Source organism: Artemia sp. Qi Xiang Cuo, chromosome 10 (genome assembly GCF_049724085.1).
Source record: "Artemia sp. Qi Xiang Cuo chromosome 10, ASM4972408v1, whole genome shotgun sequence".
Classification (NCBI taxonomy): Eukaryota; Metazoa; Arthropoda; class Branchiopoda; order Anostraca; family Artemiidae; genus Artemia; species Artemia sp. Qi Xiang Cuo.
This window is the reverse complement of record NC_142803.1, coordinates 76,843,960-76,863,844: the sequence shown is the minus strand read 5'-3', so window position 1 is coordinate 76,863,844 and position 19,885 is coordinate 76,843,960. Positions and strand designations below refer to the sequence as shown.

At 32.6% G+C, this 19,885-nt stretch overlaps 1 protein-coding gene across 1 annotated transcript; it reads right to left on the bottom strand.

Moving 5' to 3' along the window:
• Positions 1 to 8,343: 8,343 nt before the first annotated feature.
• Positions 8,344 to 11,320, bottom strand: LOC148948191 (uncharacterized). The gene is made up of 2 exons (XM_089096129.1): positions 11,249 to 11,320; positions 8,344 to 9,350 (listed from the first exon to the last, which is right to left on the bottom strand). Exon 2 carries the CDS (start codon positions 9,184 to 9,186, stop codon positions 8,344 to 8,346), a length of 843 nt encoding a protein of 280 aa, XP_088952255.1. The 5' UTR covers positions 9,187 to 9,350; positions 11,249 to 11,320.
• Between the last annotated feature and the right edge of the window lie 8,565 nt (positions 11,321 to 19,885).

Sequence of the window (19,885 nt, the reverse complement as noted above, 5' to 3'; positions counted from 1 at the left end):
AGAGCAGTGCAGTAGATTAGGGAGTTCTCCGGTGACACAGATTAAGTCAGATTTTCTTGATACTGTTACGCAAGCTGTCTATGAGGCGATCGATCTGCAAATCAAGGGTAAATTTGAACTGCTTGAGAAATCACTCGGCGATTTGCGGGTAAGAATTGTTCAAAATTGCGCAAAGCTCCAAAAGCTTGAAACTAAGCTGGATGATATAAGCCAGTCTTCTCTTCTGACTAAGGTCATTGTATCTGGGATAGAATCTCCCGCGCGTGATTTGCCTCACCTTGGTGAGAAAGTATTAGCTCGACTTAACAGTGAAATGGGACTCAATCTTGATAAATCCGTTGTCAAGGCTGCAAGGTATTTGGGAGGTGCCTCGGAAATAAAAACTTCGATTGACCTTACCTTTTTTACTGAGGCATCTGCAGTTGAGATCCTGCGCAATCGCAAGAATTTAAAAGGTACTCGAATCTATGTAAATGAGGCTCTAACCAGGGAAAGGCAAGAAATCTACAAGCTTGCGCGCAATAAGTTTGAATTGAAAAATGTATGGACTTTACGAGGTGTTGTTTATATCAATTGCGGTTCGCAAATCATTTCGTGTAAAACGATTTCCGACGTAGTTCAGATTCGCAATGTGTCATATGAACCTATCGTCTAAACTAAGAAGCTGTGAATGTTTCTTTTCTTTTTTTTGTTTTATGGATCGTTTTCAGCGTTTTCTTGATTCTCGTTTGAAATTAGATGTTATTCTGAATTCAGCAACCGGAAGTGATAAAGATATGCCTTATGTAAATAATCTACCTGAATGTGATTATTCTTCAGGCGAGTTTCTATCGGATAAAACAAAAAGTTGTGATTTTCCGATCAAATCGTTACATTTAAATGCCCAGGGGCTACAAAGTGCATTCAATGAACTGAAGCTTTTGCTTGCATCTAGTCCTATAGACATTGTTGGAGTTTGCGAAACTTTTCTGTCTGCTAATACACCCCTTACAATGTTAGATCTGCCCGGGATGAAGTGTATTTCACGTACAAGGTGTCAGAATGCGAGAGGAGGTCAGATGCTGTATATTCGTGATGACTGGTCTTTTAGTATTCTCAGTGATTTGTCTGTATTTGATGAAGGGTTATGTGAGACTATTTTTGTTGAAGTTGTACCTTTGGGCTGTGATCCATTTATTTTCGGGTCTGTTTATCAATCTCCGTCGGGTAACCCAAAAATATTTTTTTAAGTTTTTGAACCGCTGTTGAAAAATCTGGAAGCGTTGAAAAAACTGGTTATTATTTCGGGTGATTTTAATTTTGATCTTTTGAATCTCGATGTTGGAAATAATAAGGAGTTTTTAACTATGACGTTGTGTTCTAATTTTCTTCCAAGTATTTTTCTGCCGACAAGAGTTACAGTTAACACAGCTACATTATTAGATAATATATTTTTCTCTCCTGTTTTATTTGATGCAGAAAAATCGTCAGTAATTTTGTCTGATATGTCAGATCATTTTCCGGTGAGTGTTCTTTTAAATTTAAATAATAGTAATAAACAACATCGAGATTCAACAATGGATAATTCAAAAAAGCGATATACATGGATTGATTGTAAAGTTCTACGTCAATTAATTGGTGACCATGATTGGAGTTCGGTTTATGGCTCAGATGACGCAAATGCTGCGTTTTCACGTGTTATAAGTAAAAATATTCTACTCTTCTACTCTCCTCTACCCTGCATATATATATATATATATACTATATATATATATACATACATATATATATATATATATATATATATATATATATATATATATATATATATATATTTATACGTATATATATATATATATATATATATATATATATATATATATATATATATATATATATATATATACATATATATCCACTAGCATATATATATATATATTTATCTTAAAAATAAAATTTAGAATATTTTAATTGCAATTACTTTAAAATAAATATGTTCCACAAACATTGTAACTTCTTCTAAGCCCTCAGAAGTTAGTTTGGGGAGTATTTCCATCCCTAGTCATCCGGTAGAAAATCCTACGGCGTGGCCTCATTGTGGCAGAAACACTATCATTATTGACTGCTTAGCGAAGAATAAGAGGGTGCCAGCAACCTGGGAACTTGTTGGTCAAACAAATCCCCAACTAGCATCCACGATAATGCTAAGTATAAGTGCTGCAATTTTGATATGGCGTCCACGGTACATGTTCCCGTTAGGGAAGGCAATGGAGGAGATAAATTGACGATTCTTGCTAGATAGTAAAATCCCCGTGAAGATCGGATAGTGGAACATCCGATCACTTAAAATAGATGCAACCAAAATACTAGTTGCAAATGAGATGCAGAAGTATGGAATCGACTTTCTATGTTTGTCTGAAACTTCATTCTCCAATTGCGGTACATAAACTACTATTAGCTCATCAAATGATTCGTATTGCCTGTCTTATTCAGGAGTTCATGACAACTTTGGTCCACTTGGAGTCCGTTTTCTCATTTCTGATGCTGCAAATCGTGCCTTCTTTAAAGGGGATCCAATATATCCAAGACTTGTTTTAGTAAAGTTTAGAGGGCGAAAGACAATTTTTACATTCATATTTGCGTACCCCGACCTCAAATATGACAAGAGAGACAAAGTATACGGTTTTTAATGACCGGAAAAGTTCTGTGCTGGCTTCTCGCTCATATCTTGGTGCAAACATAGGTTCCAAGTTTGGTTCTGATCACAACCTAATAATTCCTAGAATTCAGCTTTGTTTATCTACCAGGCAGAGAAACTCGTATTCTCCCCCCCAGAATGTATTTTGCTGGTTTGAATAACCATGGAACCAAGACTATGTTCCACTTTGCCTTGTCAAATCGGCTCAGAGCTCTGTCCACCGTGAATGATGAAGAAAACGTCGAGGAGCTTCCCTAGTTTTTTAGAGTTATATAATTCTGGAAAAAATAAATAAAAACAGTTTGCTGCAGCAATAAAGGAGTCAGCGAAAGAAATCCTTAGTATGTCAAAACTAAAAAGAAAATGCTGGATCAGCAAAGGAACCAATAAGTTAGCCGACAACTGTCAAGCGTCTTGCTCTAAGACAGAACGCAAGAAGCGCAGAGCAAAAGTTTAGAAATCTCACAGTATAGATAGGCAAAACTACTGAAAGGAAGTGGCAGATTCCATGGAAGCATCGTCTAAGGTACAGGATACCCATAAGCTCTATCAAGCGCTTAAACTGGCAGGCCACTCGGAGGAAGCAACAAGTCTCTGAGATCATTCACCTGAAAGACGGGCATGACATAAAGGACCTGTTGGTGAGAGTGGCAAGATGGAAGGGACTTTTTCAAGAACTCTTGAATTCGTCATATCGTCCGCAGATAATCCCGAATTTCTCCTCCAGCGGTCCTTTGAGCACCTTCTAAAGTTAGTCTCGAACCCCCCCCCCCTCCCGCCACCCCCACGATATTGATAAAATAAAAGAAAGCCGTTCGTTTACTGAAGAACCACAAGTCTTCTGGTAAAGATGGCCTGCTTCCAGAGCTATATAAAGCTGCTGATCAGATTGTCGCTCTTCTGCTCGAACCCCTGATTGACCCAATCTGGACCAGAGAATTTCTCGAAGAAGTGGAAAGTTTCATCTCTTCTCCCTTTCAGCAAAAAGGGTGACAAATCAGAATGTCGGAATTTCCATGGAATCACTCTCTCTGATATCGCGGTAAAGTTGTATGTCATTCTTTTCCTCAATATATGTCAACAGACCCAAGAACAGAGAATGAGAATAGAACAAGCTTTCTTTTAAACTGGAGGTTCTTGTACCAAAAAAAATTTTATCCTTAGGCTGCTGTTACTGCAGTGCCATAGATGTGGCTTGTCGCTGATCCTTATTTTCATCGACGTCATAGCAGCCTTCAACTCAGTTGAGCGTGATATTTTCTGGGTCATCCTAGAAGAGGATGGAATCCCTTCACATCTTGAAAAAGCTTTTGAAAGCATACTTTGAGGGCATGCAGACGAGGGTACGGACTTGTGGTGAAACCTTACCTGAAAATTTCGTTGTACGCTAAGGAGTAAAACAAGAAGATGTCCTATTCTCCATCTTTTTCAATTATGTAATTGATAGGATTAGAGTTGTCAGCACAGATGCAGGAGTGACGGAAGGAATAGGTGTTTGGGTCGCTAACATAGATTATGCTGGTGATTTTGCCGTCGCTGAGGATGATCTACTAAGAGATCCAATGATGATGGACAAAGGTGCATACTCTCCAATGGTTGGATTAACAATTAACCCAACAAAGACGAAAGTGATGTGTGCCAATGCCAAGGTTCCCTCTTATATATTATTATATGGTTACAGCATTCAACAAGTTAAATAATTTGTCTACCTCAGATCCCTTGGGCATTCTGAGGGGGGGGGGATCTGATCATGAAATTGAAAGGCACATTCACCTAGCCTCTGCCAGTTTATCTCAGCTCAATGAATTACTGTGGAAGTGTCGAAGTATAAGTCTCACTACGAAAATTAGAGTCGACAAGGCGATCGTCAGAAGTACACTCCTATATGGATACAAAACCTGGGTTGTTAAAGCCAAAATTAGTAACTAGATGTCTTTGGTCACGACTATCTTTGTCGTATTCTACGGGTCCAGCGCCAAGAACGAGTATCTAACAAAGTCATCCGTGACCAATGTAAACAACAGTACCCGATCTCGGAAATTGTCAACAGACGAGGGCTCCTGTGGCTATTGTCTAAGCCACTAAGACTACAAATGCACCTCAAAGTAACATTGTAGCTTCCGTCTAAAGGCCGTCCTATTCTCGTACCTACTTTATTCACTGATGATGGTTGTCAGGAATAGGCATATCAGGGGCACTTCTGGCCTCTCTTGCACCCTGGGAAAAATCTAGATAAGCGCCCCTTCCCCCCGGTCCCAAAAACTTCAGAATTTTTTTTATTAAAAAATAAAATTTATTTATTAAAAAAATTACCAACTCAAAAAAGAGCCAAAATGGCCAAGGCCAAAATAGAAAATTTGTATTGCTAAAGATAGTGAATCTTGGGCAACTTGCTTTATTTCATATAAAATGATACATAAATGAACATTTGACGAAAGGTAGGCTTGCTATTCATTCTTGAACTGAGGAACTACCGAATATTCTCTTCAAGAGTAATTTATTTCTTGCAAAAGGCATTTTGGGGAAACTATGTAAATGAGTAATATCGAAAGAAAAACTTAATTGCTTACAAAGAAGCATAGATAAAAAAGTTGTCAGTAGTGCATACTTGATTAAACTTGGAACATAAGTCTAGGTAACTTGTATAAGAAATGATTTAAGGATCTCTTGGGCCAAAGCAGTAAATTAGAACAATACCATTCAAAACCCAAGATCTGATTCGAACTCTTGGAAAAAGTAAGCTAGTGTACAATAATCCATTGGAAACTGGATACATAGTTTGAAATTGTAAATTGTTTTTTTTTACTAATTCATCTTGCCAAAAATTTAAAACAAATAAATAAAGTTATAAGGCCTCATTTTTAATCCAAATATGTTTAAATTTAATTTTACGACCCAACTAATCTCAGCAAATCAATTTGAGAATATATGGATTCTTGCTTGGTCAAAGAAAAACGGCCAATTATCGGTAACCGGAAAACATTTAGTACGATCAGTTAAAAAAACACTTACAGCACTCAATTCTCTCGAAGAGCTAAAATATATTCTTCTTCAATCTTTACAAGTAACTATATCTAACAATACAAGCTATTACTGTGGAATTAAACATTCCATTTTTTTTAAAGCCCAAATCTGTTGTTTCTCAGGGTGTTATTGTTTGCAGAGTGATAACATTGTTTTCGGATTATAAATTTACTCGATGAAGCAAATAGTTTCCTAATAAATGAAAAAAGATTTATAGGAAGTTATTGGGGCTTTAGTAATTTCACGTCTTTAGCCTAATGGAGTCTTTCTAAATCAATAAAGTTTAGAACAAATTGGTAACTTCTCATAGTTGGTAACAGCAAAATTTCCACCCAAACTCCCTCTTACTTAGACACTATATTTGTTTTTAAAAAAATTTCTTTGTAAGATTTTTCTAGACTATCATCCAAATTAACTGCATCGTAATAACTTGTAAATAAGCGGAGAGGAGCCTCTTAAATCCAGGCCAATTTTAAATTATCTTAATAACCGTAAACTATATTTCATAAAAACAAGGAAAAAATCGCGCCACAACACTCTAGAGGATAATATCACAAAAAAAAAACACTCTATAGAATCCCTTCGAGCTGCTTCGTATATTAATTTTAGACCATATTCAAGTGAGGAATAGGATACCCTCGGGTATGCCTTGCAAACGAACTTACAGTAGTAAGTTTCAGTCAAATCCCCTCTTACACCGTTCACCAAACAAATAACAATATACATATTGATTCCACTTTTTTGGGAGGATAGGACTTGCTCATTCATGCATTTTCAGTGCATAAGAGACTCTTACACAACAAAATTTTCAGCATAAGTTCAGAACATATAAATCCTAAAGTTTTGTCATTTTGGTTCCTGATCCAATGCCAATCAAATAAAATATTGGTTCTACTTTGAATCTAAAGGGCAACCAAATAAGGAAAACACATAAGGTTTTCAGTTTTTTCAAAATTCCAGTTACCTTGGTAATGGGCTGTGGTTTAACGCATATTTAATTACTGTCAGGCCCCCTCCCTTTCAAATAACTCCTGTGGTATACTTAGGCAAGCAAACAAAATTATAATTAATGATTCTGAAAATTTTAAACTAATTCAGAATGTAAAATTTTTAAGACGGGTTAATATCATAAAGTATTTAAATGTTTCATGGTAGATAATTTTTTTTTTTTACTCAGGTTTCATAGGGTACTAAAAAATATTTCTCGGGTACTAAAAAATCGATTTTCTCAGCAATTCAAAAACAAAGTTTTCGGGTCTTTTTATGCACAAAAGAACTTTTTAGACACAAAACAATGCTTTTCAGTTTTTTTGTGCGGTTAGGTCTTTTTGACCCAAAGATATATAATACCATAAATAAAGAAGTGCACCTGTGGCTGAAATTTATCTTATATTTTTTTCTTCTTTAAATCGAAACCAGGGTAATTCGGCTAGGATAGTTTATAAGAAAGAAAGTGGGACACATGTGACGCAAATCTGTTATTGTCAATTCTATGGTTTTCGTTTCGTTAGTCTTGATTATTTTCATTTTTCTTGTGGAATTGAATTAAACAATTGACAACTAATTATATTTTGTTTTCTTGTGTAAGTTTTGGTTGCTTAAAAATCCTAAATATTAGGCACTTCAGTTTTGGACAATGTACACTTCTGTTTCTTTTGAAATAACCAATTTAAAAGGAATTTCTTAGGAAAATAGAGATTTCCCTTTTTTGGTTTGTGTGGCTACACTTTGGTCATTAGATGGAAAGACAAGTTGAACTTGAGATGAGAAAACACTGAAAACGAAGTAAATATCCAAAGTTCTATATAAATTTAAGAATTAGCAAACGTGGACCAGATATAATTTTTCATCCATTTGTCTTTTGTAAATACAAATCAACATTATCCCCAAGTTCCTATGCCATACACTAAGAAACATTTCCTAGAATAAGTTTTTAGATACTAATTAAGAGCTGTCTTAAATGAAAATACCCTTTTGCACAAATAACATTTAAATGGTGTAACTTGTAGGCACTCTTTGACCATGTTTAGCAAGCATTGCCACGGAAATCATTTCTTGCATAAATCATATTATAAACAATTTCTCAACCAATTTAAATTTTTGTATCTCATTCAAAAACATCTATTTAAAATGGCAAACTTTTACTATTAAAGAAAATAAAATTTCTAATAAAAATAAATGCAAAAAAAAAAAAAAAAATTGATGTAGCCTACTAATTGGTTGGGAGAATAACAACCACTAAAAACAAAGGATACAACAATCATCATACACCCCCTCATGCACACTATAGTGCCTGTAATATTGCTAAAGTCACAAAAGTTTTTCTACACACATAACATATGAAAGGTTTCTCCTCTGTAAGCAGTCTTTGAAATGTATTCAAACAGCAAACTTTCAAAAAACACTTCTCACATACATAGTATAACTGTCTACTCACTCATGGGACCTCCTTGGTGCTTGTTCAAATTTTTTTATCAAGAAAATGTTTGGTCACGCATATAAGATTTAGATAATTTCCCATCCGTATTCATTCTTTTATGGGTGTTAAAATCCTACAAAACAGAAAAAGTTTTGTAACAAACTTCACACTTAAATAGTTTTTCACACGTATGCAATCTTTTATTGGTGTACAAAGTTGGTGCTCAAGAAAAGCTTTGATCAAGAATGTCACAATTAAATGGTATATCACCTTTATGCACTCTTTTATTGGTATCAAAATTTAATGCTTGAGAAAAAGCTTGGTCACAAACATCACACTTAAATGGTTTCTCACCTGTATGCACACTTTGGTGCCGGTTCAAACTTTGTGCAGCAGGAAAGGTTTGGTCACAAACATTACACTTAAACGGTTTCTCACCTGTATGCACTCTTTTATGGGTGTTTAAATTTGAAGATTGAGAAAATGTTTTATAACAAACGTCACACTTAAACGAGTTCTCACCCGTATGCATTCTTTGATGGGCGTTCAAACTTACTGCGTGGGAAAATATTTGGTCACATAAATCAAACTTAAACGGTTTTTCACCCGTATGCACTCTTTTATGGATTTTCAAATTTAAGGCTTGAGAAAAGGTTTGGTCACAAACATCACAGTTAAACGGCTTCTCACCTGTATGCACTCTTTCGTGTCGGTTCAAACTTTGAGTACCAGTAAAGGTTTTGTCACAAATATTACACTTAAACGGCTTCTCACCCGTATGCACTCTTTTATGGGTGTCCAAATGTGCAACTTGAGAAAAAGCTTGGTCACAAACATCACACTTAAATGGTTTCTCACCCGTAAGCACTCTTTGGTGCCAGTTTAACCTTTGTGCAACAGGAAAGGCTTTGTCACAAACATTACACTTAAACGGCTTCTCACTTGTATGCACTCTTTTGTGTTGGTTCAAAGTGTGCATTCGAGAAAAGGTCTTATCACACACCTCACATTTATATGCCTCTTTCATTTTATGAGTTCTTTGATATCTTGTCAATTTTCCAGACATTTTTCTTTCAAGGTGACTTTTCACTATTTTCTGATATTCTAGGCCTGTTCCTTCAGATTCTGATGCAAACGAAATTAAGAGACTGCATGTGGATGGATTCTTTGAAACAACTAGTGACGTATTTCCCTGTAGGTGAAGTCCAGACACGTGTGGTGAGAAGAGACCTAAAAGTTTAAAAGTCTACAGAACTAACCAAATCAAACAAAAAATCAAAACTCTTAAAACTGAAAAAAAAAAATCTTCCAAAATGGGACAGGTTTAATAGCTTTTAAAATTAGTTATTCTTAAGCAACAAAGAGCAAAAATGAAACATTAAAAGATCAAAAAGTATACATTGGTTTATATCAAACGATAATTGATGTAGAGTAAATATTACCTAAAATATCAGGAATTATTGTGACAAAAAGAGAGAGAGATAAAAGACTGCACATCATTTTTTAATGTTTGAAATTTTTGGGTAGCCACAAAGCTTTGGATTAAAAAAAACGACGTAAGTCACGGTTTCCTCAGGTCTTACAAATAACTATTAAATAGGCGACTGATGATTGAAAAGAGAACTAGTAAGAGCTCATCATCGTGTATTTACATGCAGAAAAAACTTTGTTTGGTATAATTTTATTTTGCTAGGCTCTGATTGTTCGTTTCATCTTTTTTTTTTTCATCGTTTTTCACATTGTATTAAAAGGATTCATCTCTCTGAAGAAAACGTGACTTTTGTTTTCTTTTTTTTAATCCAATGAGACTCGCTATGTTCTTCTAGCAAAATATTTAAAACAACTCGTTCCTAAGCAGACAAACAAATTTTGACTCCATCTACACAAAATAAATTTAGTATTTTTGTTTGAATCTAGTGTTTTCAGTAAATTAATATTATAAATTAAAAATTTCTGGTAGGCAGTTCAGATAATAGCTGCCGATTTTCTGCTTCTTTCAAGTACACCTTAAAATCAAAAAATAGAAAGATTTATTTCTTTATCTCTTAATTTGAAGAGAAATATATACTATGAATATGGATTATAAAATTTATATACAGATATAGTTTTAAGGCTTATTATCAAGCTTTTTGAAAATAATAAAACCTGCAAAACTACTTTGTGAAAGTTTAAAAATGTTCATTAAAGACTGCAAAAGCGGTTTGGCCAAAACCTGCACATTGAAAAAAGATAAAACAAATGTTCCATTTTAAGATAAAGTCTCTTTCTCCTGTTTTTATCAAATAAAATAACATCCAATACATTTAAGATAAAAATTTTCAGATATACCTTCTTTGTTAGAGCATTTGGGTTGCATTTCCTGGGTGTCGTCTTCAAATCTACATGGTCCTGAAATACTAGATAAACTCAGCACGAAAACGTCGTCAAGTTTTGGTGAGAAAAGATGATCTAGAAAACGAAAGGGCTTCTCAAGGTCACATGGTTAAGTGTCTTCAAATTCTAAAAGAAAATTTAAATTAAACATAAATTTGAAGATTTTAATCGTAAGTCTTACTAAGCAGATGTGAATGTTTTTTCTTTTTAGTTACGTAAAGAATGTAAATATACAGGCATGACATACAGACATAAAATTAAATGTATAGGATATACAGGTTTTTTTCTAAAATCTTTTTAAAATCTGTTTTTTATAAAGTAAACTAAAACCTTAAACAACATTAATGAAAATAGAAAAAAAATAAACCTGAAATTCTAAAAAAAACATAACATAGAACTAATAGCTGGATAAGTGTAAATTTAGGATACCGTACTCAATAAAAGAATATATTGAAAAAAAAAATACAATCAAAAAATTAGATTTTCCAGCTTCTCAAATTGCCTCTCAATTACATGGACTATCCCTCTTGGCTTTGCTCTTTCTACAATTTTCAATGTTTTGATGCAGCCTACCGGAAAATACTGAATTACCAATTCAATTCATTAAAGACTACAAAAGCGATTTGGCAAAAACCTGATTATTGGAAAAATATAAACCAAATGTTCCATCTTAAGATTAAGTCTCTTAATCCTGTTTTTGTCAAATAAAATAATATCCAATACATTTCAATCAACAACAAAAAAATCAGATATACCTTCATTTTTAGAACATTTGGGTTGCCATTCCTTGGTGTTGTATTCAAATTTCCAAGTTGCTGAAATGCTGGGTAAATTGAGCAACTGAACATCTCCACGTTTCGGTGACAAGAGATTGTTTGAAAGGTGACAGGGCTTCTCAAGGTCACATAGATAAGCATATCCAAATTAAAAAAAAATTTTAAATTGAACAGACAACCTGTAAATAATTTATGAGTAAAGCCTGCTAAACAAGTGCAACTGCTTTTACGCTTTAGTTACGAGTAAAAATGTAAATATACGCATATCATATACTTACTAATAACCACAATTAACACTATATACTTAATTACACAAAAAATTAAATATGTAGTCTATAAAGGTTTTCTCAAACTTTATTAAATCTGTTTTTTTAAAACAAAATAAAACCTGAAACATATAACGAAATTCATTAATAAACAACAAACAAAAAATTTAAATTCTTAAAAAATACATTGCATACAACTAATAGCTAGGTAATTGTAAATTTAGGATACTGTACTCAATCAAACAAAAATTAGATAAAAATAGAAAATGAAAAAATAAAGATATTAATCCTTAACAATCACAAAGAATCACAACAAATTCATCGGGGGGGTTTCTGCATGAGTTCCAAAACAGTAAAATATAAAATATACTCTTCCAAAATTTAACAGCTGAAGTCGACAAGCTTTATTCCTCTCTTAAACGGCTTATAACTTGAAAGGCCCAAAACTAACCCTGATTTGGTGGTAATATGATGTTCATTATAACTGCACAGGGGAGAAGATCGAAAGAAAAATTCAATAGGATGATTACTTGACACACCAAAATTAAACATAAAATCTAATAAACTGAATTAAAATAAGCGTTGTGGCACAAGGAAGCCACTTTTATCAACCTTTAGCTCTTAATTGTCACATACAAAAACATATACAGTTACATTTTTTTTTCTTATTGCCACTTAATGAGAAAGGAGAAAAAAGAGACGATTATTTTCTAAAGCAAAGTAGCTTTTATTTTATTCTGTAACAGAAAATTTATCTGATTAGAATTACTATTTCTAATTAAATAATCCTCAGAAGCTGTAATGAGATCAGCCGTTTTAAGAATTTTTGGGTATTCCATGAAAGATCTTGGAGAACGAAATTATTACAAATTATTAGAATTATTTTACTATCAACAATCGGATATGACACAGAATTTACTCAGGAGTCACAAAAAAAAAAATATATAATGATGACTAATAACTACTTTTAACCACTGCAAAGCATATCTTATCTTAACACATTTGAAATCACAGGATCAACTCCTTCAGCTGTGAAAAAGGTTAAAAAATTGATAAACATACCTTTTTTAAGTAATTAGTTTTAAAATCCGATTCTTGATTTTAACTTACATTAAAGTTTGTTGGTAAAAAAGCAAAATATAACTTTTAGCTTATTCTGTTAGATTTATTCTTTTAGTAAATTTTACAAGCCAAAAACTATTAGGTTTAAAAATTAGTTTTAACTCCAGCAATGAGAGCTTTATTCATGGTTTGATTGCTTAAAACACTAGAACATGTCGGCCTATTATATATATATGTAATTATGGTTTTCCAAGAGGGTGTCATCTAGTTGTTCACATTTTTAAGGGCTTCACGAATGTGATAATAAATCTAACATTAGGTCCAAACAGATATTATGTAATAGCCTTTTATTTATTAATTTAAAAATCTATTAAAAATTAAGTAATTATGTTCTAAAGGAATTTAAAATTCAAATCTGGTTAAACTCAAGAATTTTAAAAAGTATTTCAAGAAAAATGAAGCATGTGCTACATTATAGTCTCACTTGTTGATAAAATCAAAATTAAACACAACTAAAGCACCAATAACATTTGCTACTCGTAATTTCTTAAGTTGAACATTGTTCACCTTTCAAACATAAATTTCTGGACTGACCAATAAGAGTCAAGGTTTAAGGCATACTTTTTAAACTAGAAAATATCGAAAATTATAACAGCGGTTTTTTTTATTTGAAAGAGAAATTTGGCATAAGTTAATAAGACTAGTAGGCTATTAGTATAGAACAGTTGGACACAAACTAAAACATAGAAACTTGAAGAAAAGAAGAAAACCAGGACAATTAACAGCCAGTGAATTGTATATCATGATTAAACTGTTTGGTCTCAGAAATTATTTTTTGGACACACAGTACTGTTTGTGCAAACTCTTTATACTCATATTTTGCAATTTTAATCGTTTACTTTTTAAATGCAAGCCTGGCACTAAAATCATGATGAGTGCCTTGTTATTCATGATATTTGCCTTTCTTTATTGATAAATGTGACTATGATGTGGCATGGGCATAAGACTTTAATTTTTTAATATCCACTAAAATGTAACAGCATTTGTCTAAAACAATTCTGAGAAATCAATCAATTATTTAGGTTAACTAAGGAGTACAATCTTCCTGGGGTCCACTCATGACAATGTCTAAATTTGCCTTCAACTCCTCTCATTTTTTATAAAAATTTTTTTTAAGCTTATAATCCAATTTTATGATTAAATCAATTTAAACTTTTTATAATAACTATTTAATTAAAATTTTATAAACTATACGTTTGTAACAAAAAAAAAAAAATCATAATTTAATAGATTTTTAATATACCATTGTGGAAATGTTAGCTATAACCTTATAACCTCAGACAGAGCACATAGATATTTACAGAGCTAAAAATCCCTTAAAATGTATTCAATTTTAAACAATAAATCACCCTAAAATAGTCATCTTACCTTTTTATTGGCACCCTTCAAATATTTTTTTTATCAACCTAATGTAGATAAACAAAATCACACTGTCACCAACCATTTATATAAATTTCCAAAAAAAAATACCGTTATGTTAAATAAAATTTTTAATTTTAGAACTTTTGTTAAGAGCTCGGAAAAAAAAGATTTGTGTGAGTGACATCATATTTATGAGCATATTTTAAAATCATACATCATATTTATATCAGTAGCGGGTTATATCATTATCAGTGTTTTGTAATGCAGGCAAAGTTATACAAGAGCCATTGTCTAAAAGTCTTAAATTATTAAAATGATCAGTTATTTTATTTATTACTTTTTATACAGAGAATTTCACTATGCGGGATAACGAACATATTGTTTACAAAAGTTTCCTTGACTTTCAGCAAAATTATTTCATTAAATGCAAACTAAGAGTTAACAGGAACTTAGTTTAGCTAAACTTGGAATAAACCAATCAAATCCAAAACGATTAACAAGTTTTAAGAGTCCTAGATCCCGGTCTCCTGGCTAGTATTCTACAATATTAGTAATTCAATATACTCCCTTCTGCAATCAAGGGACCCTACTTAGCTTTCACAATCTGTAAATAAGGGCGACGTTTTTTAATAGCAAAGGATGTTTTGGCACTTTTCCCTGTAAGCCTTTGATATGCTATAGGGCTGGAGATTAAACGGTATCCTGGAGATTGTCATTTACCTCATACGAAAATTGGTAATGCAACCTATTTGAAAAAAAAAAAATCGGAGGGAAGCAATTATAAGTTTGTTTTTGTTGTCTGGGTGCATTTCTTTAATTTGTAAATAGAAGCTCTACATATGACTTTTTCACATGCAAATTCATCCAAGACCACAGAAACAAACAGAGGGCAAAATTCAAACAGAAAGTTGCACCAGCTCAAACGGATCTTGTGGCCCGGACCCTCCACTGAAATTCTAAATTTCCCCGAATTTCAAGACACTTTTTTTGAAAAGTGTCTTTTTTTTGAAAAGTGAAGCAGGCAAAGTTATATAAGTATAAAATACAAACTATTATGAGTCTTTTTGCAAAGGTAATTTAATAAAGTTTCAATTTCATTTAATACAGTTTCAATTTAATTTAATGCAGTTTCAATAGAAAATTAATAACATAGACCATGAACAACATCTCAATCTACATTCAGATAATTGAAAAAACGAAAATTACAAGTCAAAATTGAAAATGAAGAACAAAAAAAAATATAAGGGTAGAATAAAAATAACAACCAGTATTATAAGCAACAGCCAAAATCAGGGCTTGTCAAAAATATTTTGAAAAATTGGTATCCTAGGATTTTCTGTTCTGCAAAAACAATCTAAATAGATCAAGAGCAAGTGTGCAAAAAGTTCCAAAGCTGCCAATAGCATAACTCCAAAAGCTGTCAACACTTAAGCAGCATAACTTGTGTTTTGACAGCTTTACTTTGAGCAAAAAGTATTTTAATATGCAAAATTTGTAAAAAAGTAAACAAATGTAACTTAGTATAGCTTGGAGTTAGGAATATCAATAGTTTTCTGAATTATAATTAATAATGTCATCTAATGCAGTGGTAAGCCTTATACTAGCCATAAATGTCTTCCTCCATAATTTCATATGTACTGTTTTATCAAAAGTACTGTATCATATTTACTCTAATCTGCTAGTGGAGCATAGTATCCAAAGTCTGAAGTATACTGTATATACCTTACTGCTGTGATTTTACGGATGAAGTTGTAACCCCCATTGCATTTTGTATTGTAAAATAGCATACCTAACGGCGTGTTTGATACTCATTGATCACTATACTCCAACAATGAAAAGCATCATTTGATTTTCAAGGAAAATATTACTGATCGGCAGCCTGGATGTTGCATACATAATGACGCTGTAATACTAGTTTTGCTGCAATCTAATTTCCAAAATAAACAGAGACTTGCTGCTACATTGTAAAATGGCTGTTTTAGGCTACAACTCTTCCACTTTCCAGCTTTCCAATTATCTACTTTAACTGTATGTACACCCTAATAGCTACCATCCCTTTTTCATTCTTTCAAATGAAATATAAACAGTTTTGAGAAAATTTGGCTATTTGTGTGAGGTTTGGACAAATATCTACAAGGAAAAAAGATAACCATAACTTAACATTGAATTTTCACATAGCAACATTGTAACTCGATTAGCTTTTAGTTTGAATATGTTTTAAATAGCAGCATCATGAGACAAGATATAATACATCTTTTCTGGCAGAAGAAAAGGTATAAATTATCTGGCAAAAAAAATTTATCAAAAATGAAAATAGCTCTTTTATGTTTAGTAGTTGCTCTTTTTTAGAGTTTTAGTTCCTGTTGGGTCGAGTTACTTACAGTTCATTACCACAAACTATTCGACCAATCTCCAAACACAGATATTAGGTAGCACATTAAGAAATAAAGACCAACTGTTTGTAAAAAAAAATAGGAAGTATAAAAATAATATAAAATTTTACAAGAAAACAATCTGGATATAATAACCAAATTTTTTCTTTTGGATATAATATACAATTTTTTTATTCATGTTTTGGGGTCGCTCCCATTCCCTGAATCTGAATATAATTTATAGCTTAATTTGGTCTCATTAAGAGGGGCAGAGGGGAGGCGCTGAAATTTTTAAGACAAGAAGAATATATTTACCAAAATCTAGATACCAAAATCTTATATATACCAAAATCTACCAACAAATTTTGCCAGGTAGTGAAAACTGCCAAGTAGTATTGCTATTATTCTTTCCCACTCTTTGCATGGCAGAGCCCAAATTGTGTTTTGAAAGCTTTTCTTTTAGCAAAAATTATTTTTATATGTAAAAATTGTATTTTAAGACAAAATCTGCCAACAAATTTGAAAACTACCAAATAGCATTGCTACTTTGCTATCTTACTTTTTCCACTGCAAATAAAGAGTTTGAGGAAATTCATTTGGAATAAGAAGAAGAAAGAAATATTACATTAGAACACAATCAAAATCTATGACGCTAACAAAATGTGGCACAAAATCCAGTAGGCTACAAACCTACAAAGATGCCATAAACTACACAACTGTTAATCACAAGACCTTAGAACCCTTCAATGTTATATGTGATCCCTGTGGAGCCCTCCATTTTCCTGAGGTAAGAGTAGCAGATAACTGGCAATCATTTGGAGGTTACTACTTACAGAAAAATCAGTAAGAACAAGCATGCCGCATGCCAAGCTCCAGGGTCTGACCTTAACATTACCTACATTTTCAGGTTCAGTGGGTTCAAAAACGGGTTGTTCTAGTCTAGTTTCAAGTTTCTAGTTTTTCATCAAGTTTTGTCTAATATCAATGGGTTTGAAGCTTCAACCCATGTTTGATGCACTAGATGCACTGCTGTACAATGCTTGATGCACAAAACGCGAACAACTTGTTTTTAAAGACGGGTTGTTCTTGGATCAGCAGATTCAAACACGGGTTTTTCTCATCTAGTGCTTTAAGCATTGTGCATCTTGTGTATAAAACACGGGGTTAAAGCTTCAAACCCACTGAAACTAGACAAAACTAGATGAAAAACTACAAACTTGAAACTAGACGAGGACAACCTGTGTTTGAACCCACTGAGCCTGAAAACGGGGCTTTTGACTATATACTTTTTTCTAGACAAAACAAGATTTTAAAGGTTAAAACTTTAAAGATGAATTTGTATTTTTCCCAGCCAGTTGTAATGAACCCATGATGACATCCCAAATTTAAGAAGAGGCTCACACTGTTTGCAGTTAGAAGACAAGCAATAAAGATAACTATTATATACAAGTCTGCTGTGTAGCTATACCAAGACTTGGGCTTAGAATTGACTACATAGCTTATTTTTTTCTGCTTAAAACTAGTATATTGAATTTTCTATCCATAAACAATATAATAGGTCACAACTTACAAAATAGATTGTATTTTTCCAATCAAGACTGTTGTTAGAAGACAAGTGACAATGAGAATCAATACACACACTCCTGCCATGTAGCTGTGCTGGGGACTGGCAGCATATGCAGGCTGAGCTCCCAGTACTATATATTGGTGGTCTCTGAAGAAAAATTGCAAAAGGTCAGGAATGAGGAGTCTGTACTTGAGGCAGTACATTGCTAGATTTCACTTCCTTGAAACTTATATGCCAGAAGAGCACCTTCAATATTTATAATTGAAGCTAAAAAGCTTTACCCCCTGGGTCAGATCCCTCAACTTCTAGAGTAATGGAGGCTGAAGCCAAAGAAGGAACATATTCTGATAAGGATTCAGATGAAGGGGATATCTGACTGGTTTCAATTTCCAAGATTGTTAATACAATAATAAAGGTATTTAAAATACTAAAATAATAAAGCTAGGCTACTTAAATTAAAATTTACAATAGAAGCAATTATTATAATTGTAAAAAGCATAAAAAGGGCACTGAGAGGTATGTTAACTTTATTTGTAACTCAATAATATGAACAAGAAAAATTTTACTATATTTCCTTTATTCTTTTAATTTTATCTGTTCTTGAATATATTTTGAGGTAAAATTCTACTTTAGCTACTTTTGGCTATCTTGGAAAGAGGCAAGGATAGGAAAATGAAAGGTAAAGTTCTACAAAATCATATTATTGAGTTAGGAATAAAGTGAATACACCTTTTAATGCCATTTTGTTTGCTGATTACGAATTTAATAATCATTTCTATTAGAAATTAATTTCAGCCCCCCCCCTATATATACTTATCCTAACCCTTAATTGGCAGATATAGGGGGGGCTGAAATGAATTTCCGAAAGAAATGATTATTATATTTGTAATCAGCATAAAAAAGGCATCAAATGGTGTATTCACTTTTGTCCTTACTCAATAATATGATTTTTTAGAACTTTACTAAATGAAACTTTCAAGGATGGGTCTACATGCTAAAGTATGTCTTGGGAAGGTATGTTGAAGCAAATACATACTTTGGGTCTGACTCGAGAGGGCATCTGAACTTTGAGGCCCTTTAAAAAGCTATGTGTTAGAAATATTAAACCTTTCAAAATATATCTTCTGCTCAAATGAAGTACAACAAAATTGTTTTTAGATTCAAAACTTTTATCAATCCAAATTAATAAAATTTTAAATATATTCAAATACATTTCAAAAATTAAAAAAAAAACATTGATTGTATTAAAATTATAAAAAAATAACCGACATTGTATTTTCATAACTAAATACAGAGGAAAAGAGGTCTATATCTACCAAATCATATTATTCAGTTATGACTAACGTGAAAACACCCTTTGATGCCTTTTTTTATGCTGATTATCAATATAATAAGCATTTCTCTCGAAAATGAATTTTAGCCCCACCCCCTATATATGCAAATTCAGGGGTAGGTTAGGTTGGTTTAGGTATAGCCGCTCTCGCGGGGGAGGGGGATGAAGTCCATTTCTGATATAAATACTTATTATATTTACAATAAGCATAAAAAAAGTCATTGAATGTTGTATTCAATATATTAAAAACTCAGTAATATGATTTGATAGATATTGACTAATACAGAAACTAATAACTGAAAATGAACGTAACATGTTTTCTATCAAAATTTCAATAACCTATTCAGACCTGTCATGGAGGCAAATTTCAGGACAATTTTGAGGGAGAAGGAGTGAAGATAGGTACTTTAAAATACCTTCCCAGGACCTACTTTTGCCTGTAGATCCATCCCAGAAAGTTTGGTCAATGTCTAAAAAATCATATTATTGAGTTAGGACTAAATAGAATAGCCTACACTATTTGACGCCTTTTTTTATGCTAATTACAAATATAATAAGAATTTATATCAGAAACGAATTTCAGCCCCCCCCCTA